The sequence below is a fragment of the Cydia fagiglandana genome, chromosome 26 (genome assembly GCF_963556715.1).
Source record: "Cydia fagiglandana chromosome 26, ilCydFagi1.1, whole genome shotgun sequence".
Lineage (NCBI taxonomy): Eukaryota > Metazoa > Arthropoda > Insecta > Lepidoptera > Tortricidae > Cydia > Cydia fagiglandana.
This window is the reverse complement of record NC_085957.1, coordinates 5,106,524-5,121,022: the sequence shown is the minus strand read 5'-3', so window position 1 is coordinate 5,121,022 and position 14,499 is coordinate 5,106,524. Positions and strand designations below refer to the sequence as shown.

Sequence of the window (14,499 nt, the reverse complement as noted above, 5' to 3'; positions counted from 1 at the left end):
TATTGCCTAGGTGGGATCCCTTTGTTTCCCATAAAGTTTTAAGTCATATAATGTATTGTATGTCATATTATAGTTAGTCATAAAACTGAAACCGTTAACATTTGAGAATTTTCGTTAGGTTATTCTGTATAATTCGTTTTTTTTAGCATTAGAAATAAGGTAAACAATCTTGATGTGTCTTTTAATAGAAAAACTAATTTTAAAAATAAGTTACGGTAAATATGTAACAATTATGAATCTAATACGATCATTTATATTCTTCTGCTTTCATAAGTAATAGTTTTTAAAAAGCGTTTTTCAATTAAAAGACATGCCAAGATCGCTTACCTTCTTTCAAGTTCTTTCTAATGCTAAAAAAAACGAACTATAGGTGGGGCAGAGGTGGGGTCCCTATGTTTCCCATAAAGTTAAGTCATAATGTCATATTATAGTTAGTCATAAAACTGAAACCGTTAACATTTCAGGATTTTTGTTAGGTTATTCTGTAGATAGGATTCTGTGGATAGGTTAGGTTTGTTTTATGGCAATCCTGAAAAGTTACGCGTTTCTGAGAAAAACCAATTATGACTAACGAAAATTCGGACAAACAATACATTATGACTTAACTATTTGGGAAACAATAGAGACCCTTGCTAGGTACATTCTAAGTGTTACTTACTTATTCAAAACTTGACAGATGTCTCAACATTGATAAAATGATAAATCAATTTTACGTATTAAGTTTTTGGATCTTTTGGAAGACCTTCTAGACCCCGCCCCTGATTTGAAATGACGTAATTTATGAATAGCCCCTTTGCTTTATTCCTACTACCGGTAGGTACTTACTTGAAGTGGTAGGAAGGTGAGGCCTACAAGGAAGTTAGCCGCCCAGTTGACTGTGACCGCCACAGAGGCCGCCGCCGGCCTCGAAGACTGGTTGAATAGTTCTAGAAACAACGATATTGTTATTGAGCATTTACACAAGTAAAATAGGTTAACTGGAAGAGATCCCTTAAAGGGATAAGTTCGCCTTTGTACTAATGACGAATGTTATTTTTCCTGTTTTGTTTTGTTTTACTACTACTTATTACTACTACTACTACTACTAAAATAACAAACAAGCGGTCTAGCGTAAGTGCTCATTATACATTTCAGACGATGCAAGAACTCGCATGGTTTCATTACATTGCGGGTTTTGATCGGTCGGTTGAATTGGACGTAACCAACAGTCCGTAATGTAACTAAAATCGCATGCGAGTTCGCGCGCCGTTTAAATCATTCCGTAGTTGCATTCTCGCGCGCGAGTCCATATTTGAAGTTCAATTCAATTCAATATAAGTCGCGCTAGATGTAGGTATGTATGGAGTCGCGCGTGAGAACGCAGCTCATGCTAACAGGTTAGATGTCTATTAGTTAGACCTTCACATTAAGTGTGTAAACCAAAAACAAAGCGCGTAAAATGTGTGGCTAAAATCCTATTTTAACACTTTTTTTCCCGTTTTTTGGCCCGTGACAAAGACAGCGGAAACTCTACTATCACTCTGTCTGTACTCAGCTTTTGCGCGTTTCAGACTTTATTTAATAACTCAATGCCAATACCGTACACGGCGGGGAGAAGTTGATACCTGTCGGGAAAAAAATGAAGAAATTTGAACCTTATGCAATTTACTTTAAAGTTCAAATTTCTTCGGTAGAATATCTCGAGTTATTAACTTCTTCCCGCCTTGTACGGATTATACATATAGCCGTTTCTTTAAACGATACCAATCACAGTAAACGCGAGCTCTAATACCTTTCACTGTCTTATCGTATTAAAATATAGACAGAGGGGCTACCGCGAAAACCGAAATTCGCTAATTGCGGGGATATTTCTCTGTCACTCTAATCACGCCTTCATTGGAGTAAAAGAGAAAGATCCCCGCAATTTGCGAATTTCGGGTTTCGCGGTAGCCGCTCAGATTAGGAGGCTAGACCGGGCCGGAGCTACCGGCGCGAAGAGATAGTCAAAGAGGAAAAATATGGTAAATGTGTTAACAATTTGAAAAAATATTTAATTGAGAACTGTTTTTATTCCATACAAGATTATTTTGACCTATATAAATTTCACAAATAATTGTATTATTGTATAGATTTTGTGTGCGTAAGTTTTTAGTTATAGTTTTGCAATACCCTAACATTAACATTTGTTGCGCCATAATTTTGTAAGTTCCCATCTGTATCTATTTGTACAGTCGCCATCAGATATATCGGAGCGGCCAAGATGTTCACAATATCTGAACGCGCACTCTAACGCCTTGACAATAGAGGCGTGTTCAGATATTTGTGAACACCCTGGCCGCTCCGATGTATCTGATGGCGACTGTACCAACATGGACGCAATAAAGATATTATGATTATGCTTCGTTTACTATGGATAGCACCACGTGATCACCGATCAGCCGTCATAGAAAATGACATGGCGGACGCCTCGGCCCAGGCACGGCCCGGTCTAGCGTGAATCATCCTTAATGGCACCTAATGATAAATGTGAAGTTTACTTGGCGTTGACAGTTTTATGCATTACACGACTACTGTGTGTATGATTTCTCTTCACGGTGCATACATACATGAGTACACTGGCGTACAAAAGTGCATGGAGATGTTTCAACCGTAATATTAAGGCAATGCGGTCAACATCTATCCATGCAATTTTGAACGCCACTGCACCTACTCTTGACTGATACACAATAGACAACTCACCAGTAACAAGGAACCAAGGTATGGAGCCAGGGCCCACAGCGAACATCACGACGAACAAAATCACTAGACCGATGCATGCGTACGGCATCCATGCGATCGTGGTCTGGAAAATAAATAAAAAAATATTACCATTTCAAGCTAATATCGTCATTTAGATAAATTATATAGACGTAAAGAGTATGTAATATTGACGGCAATATTTCCCACGCTCGTAACAAGATGTAGCCGGCCAGGAGCAACGTCTTCCCGCCGGCTATCTCCACCAGCACCAGGCTTACAGGGCAGCACGTTCAGTAATATTGCCAGCAATATATTCTACTAACCTCACTGTTATACCTTCGAACTAGTTGGTCTTCACCGGCACCGAGCACATAATAGTCATCTTCAGTAGAATTGTCAGCAATATTTCCCACAAGACCTACCACGTGCGACATGACCGCTAGCAGCAAGATGGAGCTGATGAACATGCCGCTGAAGCCGACCAGGAGCAACGTCTTCCGGCCGGCTATCTCCACCAGCATCTGACTTACTAAGGTACAACAGCAATATTTCGCACAAACCTCACTATTATAACTTCGCACTAGCCCATCTCCACCAGTACCGAGCACGTAAAAGTCATCTTCAGTGATATTGTCAGCAATATTTCCCACAAGACTCACCACGTGCAACATGACCGCTAGCAGCAAGATGGAGCTGATGAACATGCCGCTGAAGCCGACCAGGAGCAACGTCTTCCGGCCGGCTATCTCCACCAGCACCAGACTCACTAAAATCAGCACGTTCAGTAATATTGTCAGCAATATTTCCCACAACTTACCACGTGCAACATTGCCGCTAGCAGCAAGATGGAGCTGATGAACATGCCGCTGAAGCCGACCAGGAGCAACGTCTTCCGGCCGGCTATCTCCACCAGCATCAGACTTACTAAGGTACAACAGCAATATTGTCAGCAATATTTCCCACAAACCTCACTATTATAACTTCGCACTAGCCAATCTCCACCAGTACTGAGCACGTAAAAGTCGTCTTCAGTAATATTGTCGGCAATATTTCCCACAACTCACCACGTGCAACATTGCCGCTAGTAACAAGATGGAGCTGATGAACATGCCGCTGAAGCCGACCAGGAGCAACGTCTTCCGGCCGGCTATCTCCACCAGCACCAGACTCACTAACGTCATCAGAACGTTCATGGCTCCTGTGCCTGTAAGAAGAAAAGATATGTAGAGTAAGTTATTATAGTAAGTTACAGGGATGTTGCGGATATTTGCATCCGCGGAACATCCGCATTATTTTCAACATCCGCATCTGCATCCGCATCCGCATAAAATTGAAACGTTTAGTAGTTGAGCAAGAATATATTAGGTGGGTTTTATTTAGTAAACAGTAACTTCGCCGACTTTTCGGGATCTAGACGACTTCGTTATATACGAGTATAATGACGAAATTACCTAGCACTTATGCCGCCGGCGCCGCCGCTAATACGTTAAAAAATCTGCATCCGCAACATCCCTGGTAAGTTACTGTAGTTGTTAGTTTATGTATTTTATTGTATTGTATATTTTAGGGTTCCGTACCTCAAAAGGAAAAAACGGAACCCTTATACGATCACTCGTGCGTCTGTCTGTCTGTTTACTTGTTGCAAACAACAACTCTAAAAATAAATTTACCTAATGTAGCATACTGCGAATACGGCGGCTTAAGGCTGGCCTGCGAGAAGATATCAGTAGAGTAGAACATGACGGCGTTTATTCCAGACAACTGCTGGGCAACCATCACTGTCATGGCGATGAGCAGCGGTTGACGGAGCTGGCGGTTGCCGAAGAGTTCGCGTAGTGTCACCTTCTTGCTCACTTTGTTCTTTTCTGCCTCCTAGAAATGACAATAAACAGGTGAATGGTGTGGTTTGCCGAATTATGGAGATCAAACATCAAACATCAACATTTATTCAGCAAGTAGGCCACAAGGGCACTTTTACACGTCAACATTGAATTTACATAAAAGCAAAAAGCAAAAATAATAAATTTTATAAAATAAAACTAACAATTCAATCTAACGTATTACAATTACTAAGAGATGTATATAGTCTCTTAATGTCGAATTACATACAAAATACAGATACAAAACATAAAAAAAAATCTATAATATTTAGAGGTGTAAATGTCTCTAGGTGTCAGATTTGTGAGTTACCACTGAAAGTAGATAAGAATGAATACACCTAATATTTCTTAATAATCACATGCTGGAGCTTTATTGACTCATAAACAGTTATAATTCCGCCATTTGCAGGTACTTACTTATTTTTACTATGCAATAAATTTTAAATAAATAAATAAAAATTAAAAAAAATTTTTTTTAATTATACTCGGGATTGAATACAATCTCTCGTAAAATCCGTTAAAACTGACCTGGTGCATTTCTTCCATTTCACCGTGGACAGCTACGTCACCCCTTAGCCAATTCAGAGCTGAAAATAAGAAATAAAAATTTCAGTGTTAGTTCTGAACAGATTTCTAAGATCCTTACTAAATAGGTATCATAGATTTTTGTTAGGACAAAAAAAGTTGTCGGCGAAAAACAGAAAATTAGTTATAGTTAAGACGGCCCTGCCCGCCGGGCTATATTAGGTGGCCCGCCACCAGATGATCATGGTACCTGTAGATAACCTTGCCATCCGAAAGTCACCTTTAGGCAAATTAATCTTGCGGCCTGGAGCTACAAGCCAAAACCGTCTTTGTGGCCCACATAAAAAGGCTGAGTATGGCTGTGGCAAACTGTTTTAGTCTGAGTAGATTACCTTCCTGTGCATGCAGTTCCCTCCCCTTATTCAGCAGCAAATACTTCGGCGACTCGGGACAGAGTGGCAGTGTGACGCTCTGTATGACGGCGGGTATAGCGCAGACGGCCAGCAGCCAGGGCCAGCCTTCCTCCGTGCCCAGGACTGAGGGCAGACCCAGCCCTTGGGAGAGGAGGATGGAGATGGTGATGACCAGCTGGTAGACTGTGCCGATCTGAGAAGTGAGAGTTAGGTTTTTAGACTTGAAATATGCTTGAAATAAGTAAAAGAAAATTACATTAGGTGTTTCTTATCCCAAATATAATGGCCTAAAACTTTTAGCCTGGCTAGTCGGGTCAAAAACATTCTGTGTTCGCGTCTTTCCTGTAGACATACACAAGAGTTAAGGGCTATAAAGGTTAATTTTCTTATTTAACCCTTATCCACGTGAAAAGGTCCTCCTTTTATTAAGAGAACTGTGATAAAATCATTACTTACATACCCACAAGCTGTTAACTATTGCCCACAGGAGAGAAAAATGTACAGTTCGCGCGAACACGCTAGCTTTTTGTGTGTATGTCTACAGGAAAGACGCGAACACAGAATGTTTTTGACCCAGTCGGTAGTGTCGACCCTTCCTACGAAGCTGGAGGTCCCTGGATCGAATCCCGGTACGGTATTTCTAATCCCTAACGCAAAAAGAGGGGTGTTATAAGTTTGACGCCAATGTTTGCCTGTGGCGTCGTATAGTGCTTTCACGCGAAAGCGAATTATCTTGCGATGGTTCTTAGCTATGATTCATAGAAATCGATCCACCAGTTTGAAGAGTATCAGCTCGTTTCGTATGTATTTTGGCATAAATTAAATTTTGTTGGCATTGAAAGGTGTTTGAAAATTTATACTTTAATGGTTATTTGTTGTTGTCAACGCCCGTCAATCGATTGCCATATTCAGCCAACGTCATCTTCAGCCTTTGTTCACTGACTACACTTGGACTACACTTGCACTGCACTTCCTACCTTTTTGTAATGAAAAACACTTTCTTGACAACTTAATATCCATTTATTCCGAAACCAAATTGACTATATATGTGGAAAAATCTTAATAGCGCGAAGTAGCCGATAGAACAGGGACATCTATCGTGAAATTCGGCAACTATAAAAACTAAACATAACTACATTCAACACCCTTTAAAACTCATGGACGGCTTGCAACGATCGTGGGTGTTAAATATTAATATTAAAGTTACACTCACCGATCCTCGGAGCGACACTGGTGATATCTCGGCCAAATACATGGGAGCCAGGCCCGCGTTCAGACCGCTGTTGATGCCGATGACCAAGCTGCAATCAAACCAATTAAATCAATAACACGATTACTTAAGTATTAATAAGATTTACTTTCACAACGGATTGTTCTTCTTTATTATGTTTATTTTAACTAATTTAATCGGGTCATACACATTTTAAAAATGCTTAACTTATTTGCGTCTTTACTGTAGACTTGGGAAAGTTAAAAGAATTAACTCAAAAGTGCCGCGCGATTTTTCGAACGTCATCCACCCAACGAGCCAACGGACGCCAAGCGCTTCTTTCATCCGAAAGCGGCCACCAATCCGTCAAAACATTTTGGTCCTGCCATCACTCTGCGTGGCAACTTATCAACGTATGTACAAGTAAGTAAGTAGGGTCTCTATTGTTTCCCAGATAGTTCTAAGTCATAATATATTGTTTGTCCGAATTTTAGTTAGTCATAATTGGTTTTTCTCAGAAACGCGTAACTTTTCAGGATTGGCATAAAACAAACCTAACCTCCTAACCTATCCTTTCTACAGAATAACCTTACGAAAATCCTGAAAAGTTAACGGTTTCAGTTTTATGACTAACGATAATATGACAAACAATACATTATGACTAAAAACTTTATGGGAAACAAAGGGACCCCAAGTAAAGTATGTTGTCCTTCCGGATCGTTCCCACCAACTGGGAAAGGGAGGCTGAAGATCGCGACCACTGGAGGACCCTGGGTGAAGGGGTAGTTGCACACGATGAAGCGTGGTACCTTCTTCACACTAGGCGAGAACTGAGACACCAACGCGCCGCTCTCCCACCTTCGTCACCGGGCACGGCATTCTCCCGCCAGCTATGCGGTCGCCAGAGTGGCAACTCTCGCATTGGACTTAATAGTCATTTGCGGAAGTGCCGCACTTTTAATATGGACGCTGTTCTGTGGCGGATTTGCAGTCTTTGCCGCCCTAGGCCCCAGACTCTATAGGCTCCCCTTTCGCAGCACCCATAATATAGAACACATTTTGAGTTATTTCCTGCTATCAGCGATTTTTTTGTTACAATTTGCCGCCCATAATTTTTTGCCGCCCTAGGCCCGGGCCTACTGGGCCTTAAGACAAATCCGCCACTGACGCTGTTTGAACCATCATCTTATTGATGTTACAGGCCAATGGTGATGATGATAAGTACCTAAAGTAGTCCATGCAAGGAGGGCAAAGCTTACCGTCCTAGTATAAGGAGTTCCGCGGAATTAGCTTTCTTGGCGGTCCCCTGGAACGCGGCTGAGACGAACACAAGCGCGTTGTTGAGCAGCAGCCCGCCTTTTCGACCAAATCTGTAAGCAATTTAAGTAATTATAAGTAGGTACATTCCATGGACGGACGACCTTGTTAAGGCCGCCGGAAGACGCTGGATGCGGGTCGCTTCCAACCGGTACCACAGAATAATGAATAGTACTACCGTACAGAAAGGAAACTTCCTACAAAAACGAAGTTTGACAGCGGTTCAGGGTCGAATCATGCTGTTCCTTTCTAGTATATGGCACTGTCCCTTTCGGCTATTTAGGGTTGTCAAGAATCAAGTGATTATCTTATCTGTGGTCGTGCACGCAAAAGGAAGTCAAGTGGTGCCAACCCTAATAATTGCTCGGAGCAATGCTGAGCCGAACGGAGCCGAGTTTGACCGAAGTCAGGAGTTTCGCACCCCTGCCGGTACGAATGAAGGTCCAAGGGGGAGGCCTATGTTCAGCAGTGGACGTCTTATGGCTGAGATGATGATGATGATGACATGTTTATTATTAAAAATTTTGCTCAAATTAACAGTCAACAATAAGTGGTATGGTTATGGTAAATCGGTTGATTTGATCAGAAATTAAATTGGCGTCTATCTCCAATTTTAGATTTATGGTCATATTAAAGCCCTCTAAATTGAAAAAAATGCCCCAGAACGAAAACACTGGCCTCTGAAATTGGTATTCTTGCGTCCGCACCTCATTTTATCGGTAATATATTACCGGCGGCATTATCGGCGGTTAAATTCGGCGAGCCAAATTGGTATTTGCATCCGCACCTCCTGATTCGGTCGGACAATTGAATCAGATTGGCGAAAAATTGACTAATCTGGATACGTCTTAATAGGTACAGTCATCAGCAATAGTATCTTACACAACTAGGGCCGCAAAAATATGTGACACGTTCTTATTTGGAGCGCAATAAGAGCGCGTCATATATTTTTGCGGCCCTAGTTACTGCCATAAGACTTTCTCTACCAGTCAACCTTTAGGCAAAGCAGAGAGATTGCCTGCAAAATTGAGCAGTTATTCAATCATGGAAATATTGCTTAACTGTACCTGTCAGCAATGACTCCAGTCAGCATGCCCCCAATCATGCCCCCCACGCAGTAGACAGAGACGGCAACAGACCAGATGGTGGCCACCTTTGGCTCTTCGGTGGCCTCCATGGTCAGATTGGTGCCCGATAACGCGTCGAATTGTAGCCATCTTGACATCACCTGAAATAAGAAGAAAATATTTGATACTTAAACCAAAAAAAGGTCAAACATAGTCTAAAGCCCCCTCCAGACTATGTGCGCGAATCGCGGGCGAAGCCGCGAACGCGAGTGTGGAGTCGATTTCGCTGTCTGCGAAAATCGCCGCCACACTTGCGTTCGCGGCTTCGCGCCGCGATTCGCGCACGAGTGTGGAGGGGGCTTAAGATCAACAAAAACTCGTTATTGTTTCTACTTATTTCACAGATCATATATTATTTGAAAGTTAGGCCATGACATCGCCCCTTAATATAAAAGTATAGTCATATCATAAGGTGGTATTCCACCTGTCCAATGTACAGTCACCTGCAATAATATATTAGTCAATATTACTCTTCGAAGGCCGCTACGTTTGCAATCGACAACATTGCCTTTATAATGTGTCCAGGCGTTCGTATTTTTACCCACGACAGTGGGTACCTCGATCAGGTGGGTACAGTACAGTAGGTACAGTCACCTGCAATAATATGTTACACAACGAAGGCAACAAAAATATTTGACGCGATCTTACTTGAACCATAATAACACTAACAACGACGAAAGGCGTCCCATCGAAATTCATGTCTGAATGTACAAAGGTTGATATTGCGTCATTTTACGTCTTTGGTGGTCAAAGTTTGGTTTACTTACTTGGTTTAGTATTTTATTACTTATAATATAATGCCCCAAATATGCGTATATATTATATCTTCTAGCACCCACAACACAAGCCTTATTGAGCTTCCTGTGGACTAGGTCGATCTGTGTAAAATTGTCCAATAATATTTATGTATTTATATTATTTTCTGTTGACTTACCAGCTGTGGCGCGTTGAGGACACCAGTACTATAGCCATGTTGGAAGGCAGACCAGCAGGCGGACGACACCACGGCAAACGCCAGCCGCAGGTTCATACCCTGTGACAAACATACATACCATAGGGATTATACTGTATTAATATAGTTTCACCAAACAAAGTCTGCAGCGGATTTGATAGCCCACGCAGTGTAAGTGTTATGTACATACGTCATAATTTCATAGAAGATTGACGTTTAAAATGACACTTGTACTGCGTGGGCTATCAAAATCGCTGCAGACTTTTTACGGTCTGACTTTAATAAATTATTTTACACCATGCATGAAATAAAGCACCAGATAATTATTAGAAAAACACAGATAGGAGTTATTTTTAAACACAAGTTTTATTTAATAAATCGGATAGAAATATAAAAAGTAGGTGAGTTGACCGTTGACCGTGACGTCACGATGTAATGTTTCATATTAATTCCATATTGGCAAATCGTTTTGACAGTTCTAAAAAAGTAACTGATTTGACTAGTAGGAAAGTACCCTATTAATTTTATACTTAAATACTATATTGGTGAAGGGAAGTATTGGGCTGAAGATCGAATTGTGCGCTACACATTATTGTGTGCGTATGAAAATAGACAAAACACCGGACAAGTGCGAGTCGGACTCGCCCACTGAGGGCTCCGTACTTTTTAGTATTTGTTGTTACAGCGGCAACAGAAATACATTATCTGTGAAAATTTCAACTGTCTAGCTATCACGGTTCATGAAATACAGCCTGGTGACCGACAGACGGACAGTGGAGTCTTAGTAATAGGGTCCCGTTTTTACCCGTTGGGTGCGGAACGGTAAAAACTAAGTAATGACTTCTTTTGTGCTCTCGGTCACCATGGGTCTATTGTGACTCGTGAGTCAGAAATGACTCACATCGTATGTAAATGGAATCCAAAAGTGGACTGGGCTATTAGGGTTCCTTTGCAACGTTTTTGTGCCACTAACATTAGCAAGTGTTTACCGTAGCCTATGGATGCTTGCGACGAGGTGTTACATGCGAGTAACCCTCTAAAACTCCTTTTGTTTTTATGAGACGGGTGACATAGGATCTCTGTTTGTGAAATATAATATAAGGCTACATTTTTAACAGACTTTAACGCTGCCTGTCCACTGGAGCAGGGGGCCGATTATTAATTTCGACCGCTCGTATTCGTGTAGGTATTTCTTTCAATAATATCTCCACTACTATTAGCACAGAATAAATAATAGTACTAGGTACAGAAGACTCACTCTCTAACAAAACGCGTCTGTTACGATCAGGACAGATATGGCCGCTAGGTGGCGACAGCGCCACGCGCGGCTTATGGCAAACCCCAAAATTGGGGTCGAACGGATGTACTTTTAGCTACCTGTAGCAAAGCGACGAAATCGCGGAGTGAGACACGCCTGCTATTAGGCATTTAATTTCTACTATTAGAATTGAAATCGAGTGGTCAATACCAAATTCCCCCACAAAATCTAGCCAAAAATCCACCAATAGAATTGCATAAACTCTCCAGTCTTTGCGCTATTCGTGGATTTTTATCCTATTTTAGTGGATAGGCAACCTAAAAGAACTTTTAGGGTGAGAAGGGATTTTAAGGCTACTGCTACAAAAATATAATGTATTCCAATTTAAAATGGGGCTATAGTAATACGCATAATAAAAAAAATCAATCCAACAATCTTCCAAAATCATCTTTGTATGAAAAACCCTCTCACCCCCAACACGAGGCACTACGGGGTGACGTGGGTTTTCCTCTTTATCGTCAAAGTTATGAAATGGAACTACCCAAAATAAAATAAAAACGTCCGAACCACTTATTATATACACCATTCAGTTTTCACATGTAAAAATAAAATTTTATCGAGGTTTGAAAGTCAAATTTCATCCAACTCCCCCCATTTTACGGTATGTTTAAAAATAGGAAAAAAATACTTGTTTACAAGTAGGCCTTGAAGAAAACCTATCTACAGGCATTTACACCTAACAGCATAGGTACACCATTATTTTCGCTATTCTTATCACAAACCGCATAATTGAAATTATCCACACTGACATAAATACAATAAGGTATCACATAGTCATTACAGGTATGTATGTAATGTTAATGTACATGAATGTACACGTACACGGTTTGGCAATGAACGTGTGAAAAAAAACACCGAGAACATTTCATCAATTTCGGAAAATTCTCTTTGTTAGCTTTTAAATATAATTTTAGCAGTGGGGAGACACTTTTCCTTTCGGGCATTCTCGGCCCCGTTCCGCTCAGCATTGCGCCGGCATTAGGATTGGCGCAACTTGAAGTCCCTTTGCGTGCACGACCACAGATAAGAAAATTACTTGAATTTTGACAACCCTAAATAGCCGAAAGTGCCATTAGAAAGGGACAGCGTGATTCGTCCCTGAACCGCTGTCAAACTTCGGTTTTGTAGGAAGTGTCCTTTCTGTACGGTAGTCTACATGAGGTGCCCAATACTAAAATAACTTTACGAAGAAAGAAGACTCGCACTTGACCGCATTTTGTCTATGTATATAAACGTGGGTCCGTTGACGTAATCTTCGCACGGTCGGTTAAACTGGTTTACGTTCCTTATTTAACTTTTTGCGTCGAAGGCGAAGGGCGTTAACCTTTTACCGGCCAACCATTGAAACTACTATACTCTGACAAACACATTGTGTCAATAGAAAAAGGCGTGAAGTTCGAAAAAGTACGAAATAATGCACCAGAAAAATATTAACAAACCTAGACCGCAGCTATTTTCAGATTTTTTATATTTTAAAATCAGAATATTACATTAATAATATTAAATTATGTTCATAAGTCTAAACCTAAATAACGCTGAGGCATTATTCCCAGGACACAATTTTTATTTAAAAAATCTGAAAGAACCATAAAGAGAAGATGACGTCACGGTCACGTTACCTATAACTTGACCGTGACGTCATTGTTCTGTATTTCATAAACTCCATAGCGGCTAATCGTTTTGACAGTTTGAAAAAACCGGACAAGTGCGAAACGGACTCGCCCATCGAGGGCTCCGTACTTTTTAGTAATATTTGTTGTTATCATGATGTTATAGCATTGTTGACTTGCGAAAATTAGTTAAACGCCCAGTATAACTAACTAATCAAACTATCATGTTGTTGTAGCGGCAACAGAAATACATCATCTGTGAAAATTTCAACTTTCTAGCTATCACGGTTCATGAGATACAGCCTGGTGACAGACAGACCTGCCGTGCACTGAGAGAAAAGTACAACAAAAACACACTTAGAATTACAAAAATAAACTTAATCCGGGGACAAGGAGAGTTAACTAATAGGAACAAATTGACTTTTGCAATTTCTATTCGTTCTTGCAATTTCTATTATCTGTTTGTTGAATTTATATTTGGGATTACTGAGCTGTTTGTAGAAATAAATAAACTTTACAGAAATAGTGAAACGTCCATAATTATTACTAAAACTTCATTTTTTCCCGCAGTACAGAACTGTTTTTTAATTCCTGGTGATGATTTTTCTCTCAGTCTCAGTGTGGAGTCTTAGTAATAGGGTGCCGTTTTTACCATTTGGGTACGGAACCCTAAAAAGAAACTGTTTTGACTAAGCAGTTAACTACCCTATAGGGTATTTGGCTATTAGTTAAACCAGTTTCTTTGTTCGAACTGTGAAAACGATTTTGCTGCTATGGAATTTATATGAAACACTAGCATGTGACGTCACAATCAAATTACCTACTCTTTATAGTTTAATACTGGTTTTAAAATAGAGATTGTATCTAAAAATAACTGTTGTCTACGTTTCTCTATTAAACATCTGGTACTTTTATTTAATTACACAAATCGGTCTACCGCGATATAATTCCATTAATAATTAGCTTGTGGCGAGCTGTTGGGGAGTAACGACCCCACGGACCCGAGTGCTCCCGAGAGTCGGTCAGGGTCTCCGTCTCCGGCGTGTCTTCGTCGGTCGGAGTGGACCCCAAGGGGACCCGCAGGACTCTCAGCTCTGGCTTGCCTTAATTGGCCGTCCAGAGAGGAGTCGCTAGAGCTATATGCTCCAGGGGTGGAAGTGAAAGATGCATAAGACGCGAGTTGGCACAGTGGCTGGTAACAGCCACTGGGTAGAAAGCGGCGCACACCTCTCGACACCCCTGAGCCGCTCACACCGATGTTGCCCCTGGTCGTCTTAACGACGGCAGTTTCAGGGGCCCATCTAGTCAGCGGCAAGTCACCACTTGCCTCGATAACGTGTGTTAGCATTGTTATGGCAGGTGTCCGAACTCTTTACAATAGCCCAGTCTCATAGTCCACCCAAACTTCAATCCATAGACCGGTATACTA

At 41.1% G+C, this 14,499-nt stretch overlaps 1 protein-coding gene across 1 annotated transcript in view; it reads right to left on the bottom strand.

Annotated features, from left to right (window-relative positions):
- LOC134677414 (solute carrier family 2, facilitated glucose transporter member 3-like) overlaps positions 1–14,499 on the bottom strand; it is a 35,398-nt gene that overhangs the window by 3,314 nt on the left and 17,585 nt on the right. Inside the window, exons 2-11 of the mRNA XM_063535870.1 lie at positions 10,125–10,223; positions 9,131–9,291; positions 8,006–8,116; positions 6,750–6,837; positions 5,516–5,729; positions 5,127–5,185; positions 4,389–4,590; positions 3,783–3,922; positions 2,719–2,821; positions 826–926 (exon numbers count right to left, since the gene is read on the bottom strand). Of these exons, the coding sequence (XP_063391940.1) occupies positions 826–926; positions 2,719–2,821; positions 3,783–3,922; positions 4,389–4,590; positions 5,127–5,185; positions 5,516–5,729; positions 6,750–6,837; positions 8,006–8,116; positions 9,131–9,291; positions 10,125–10,223 (1,278 nt within the window). The remainder of the gene's footprint in view (positions 1–825; positions 927–2,718; positions 2,822–3,782; positions 3,923–4,388; positions 4,591–5,126; positions 5,186–5,515; positions 5,730–6,749; positions 6,838–8,005; positions 8,117–9,130; positions 9,292–10,124; positions 10,224–14,499) is intronic.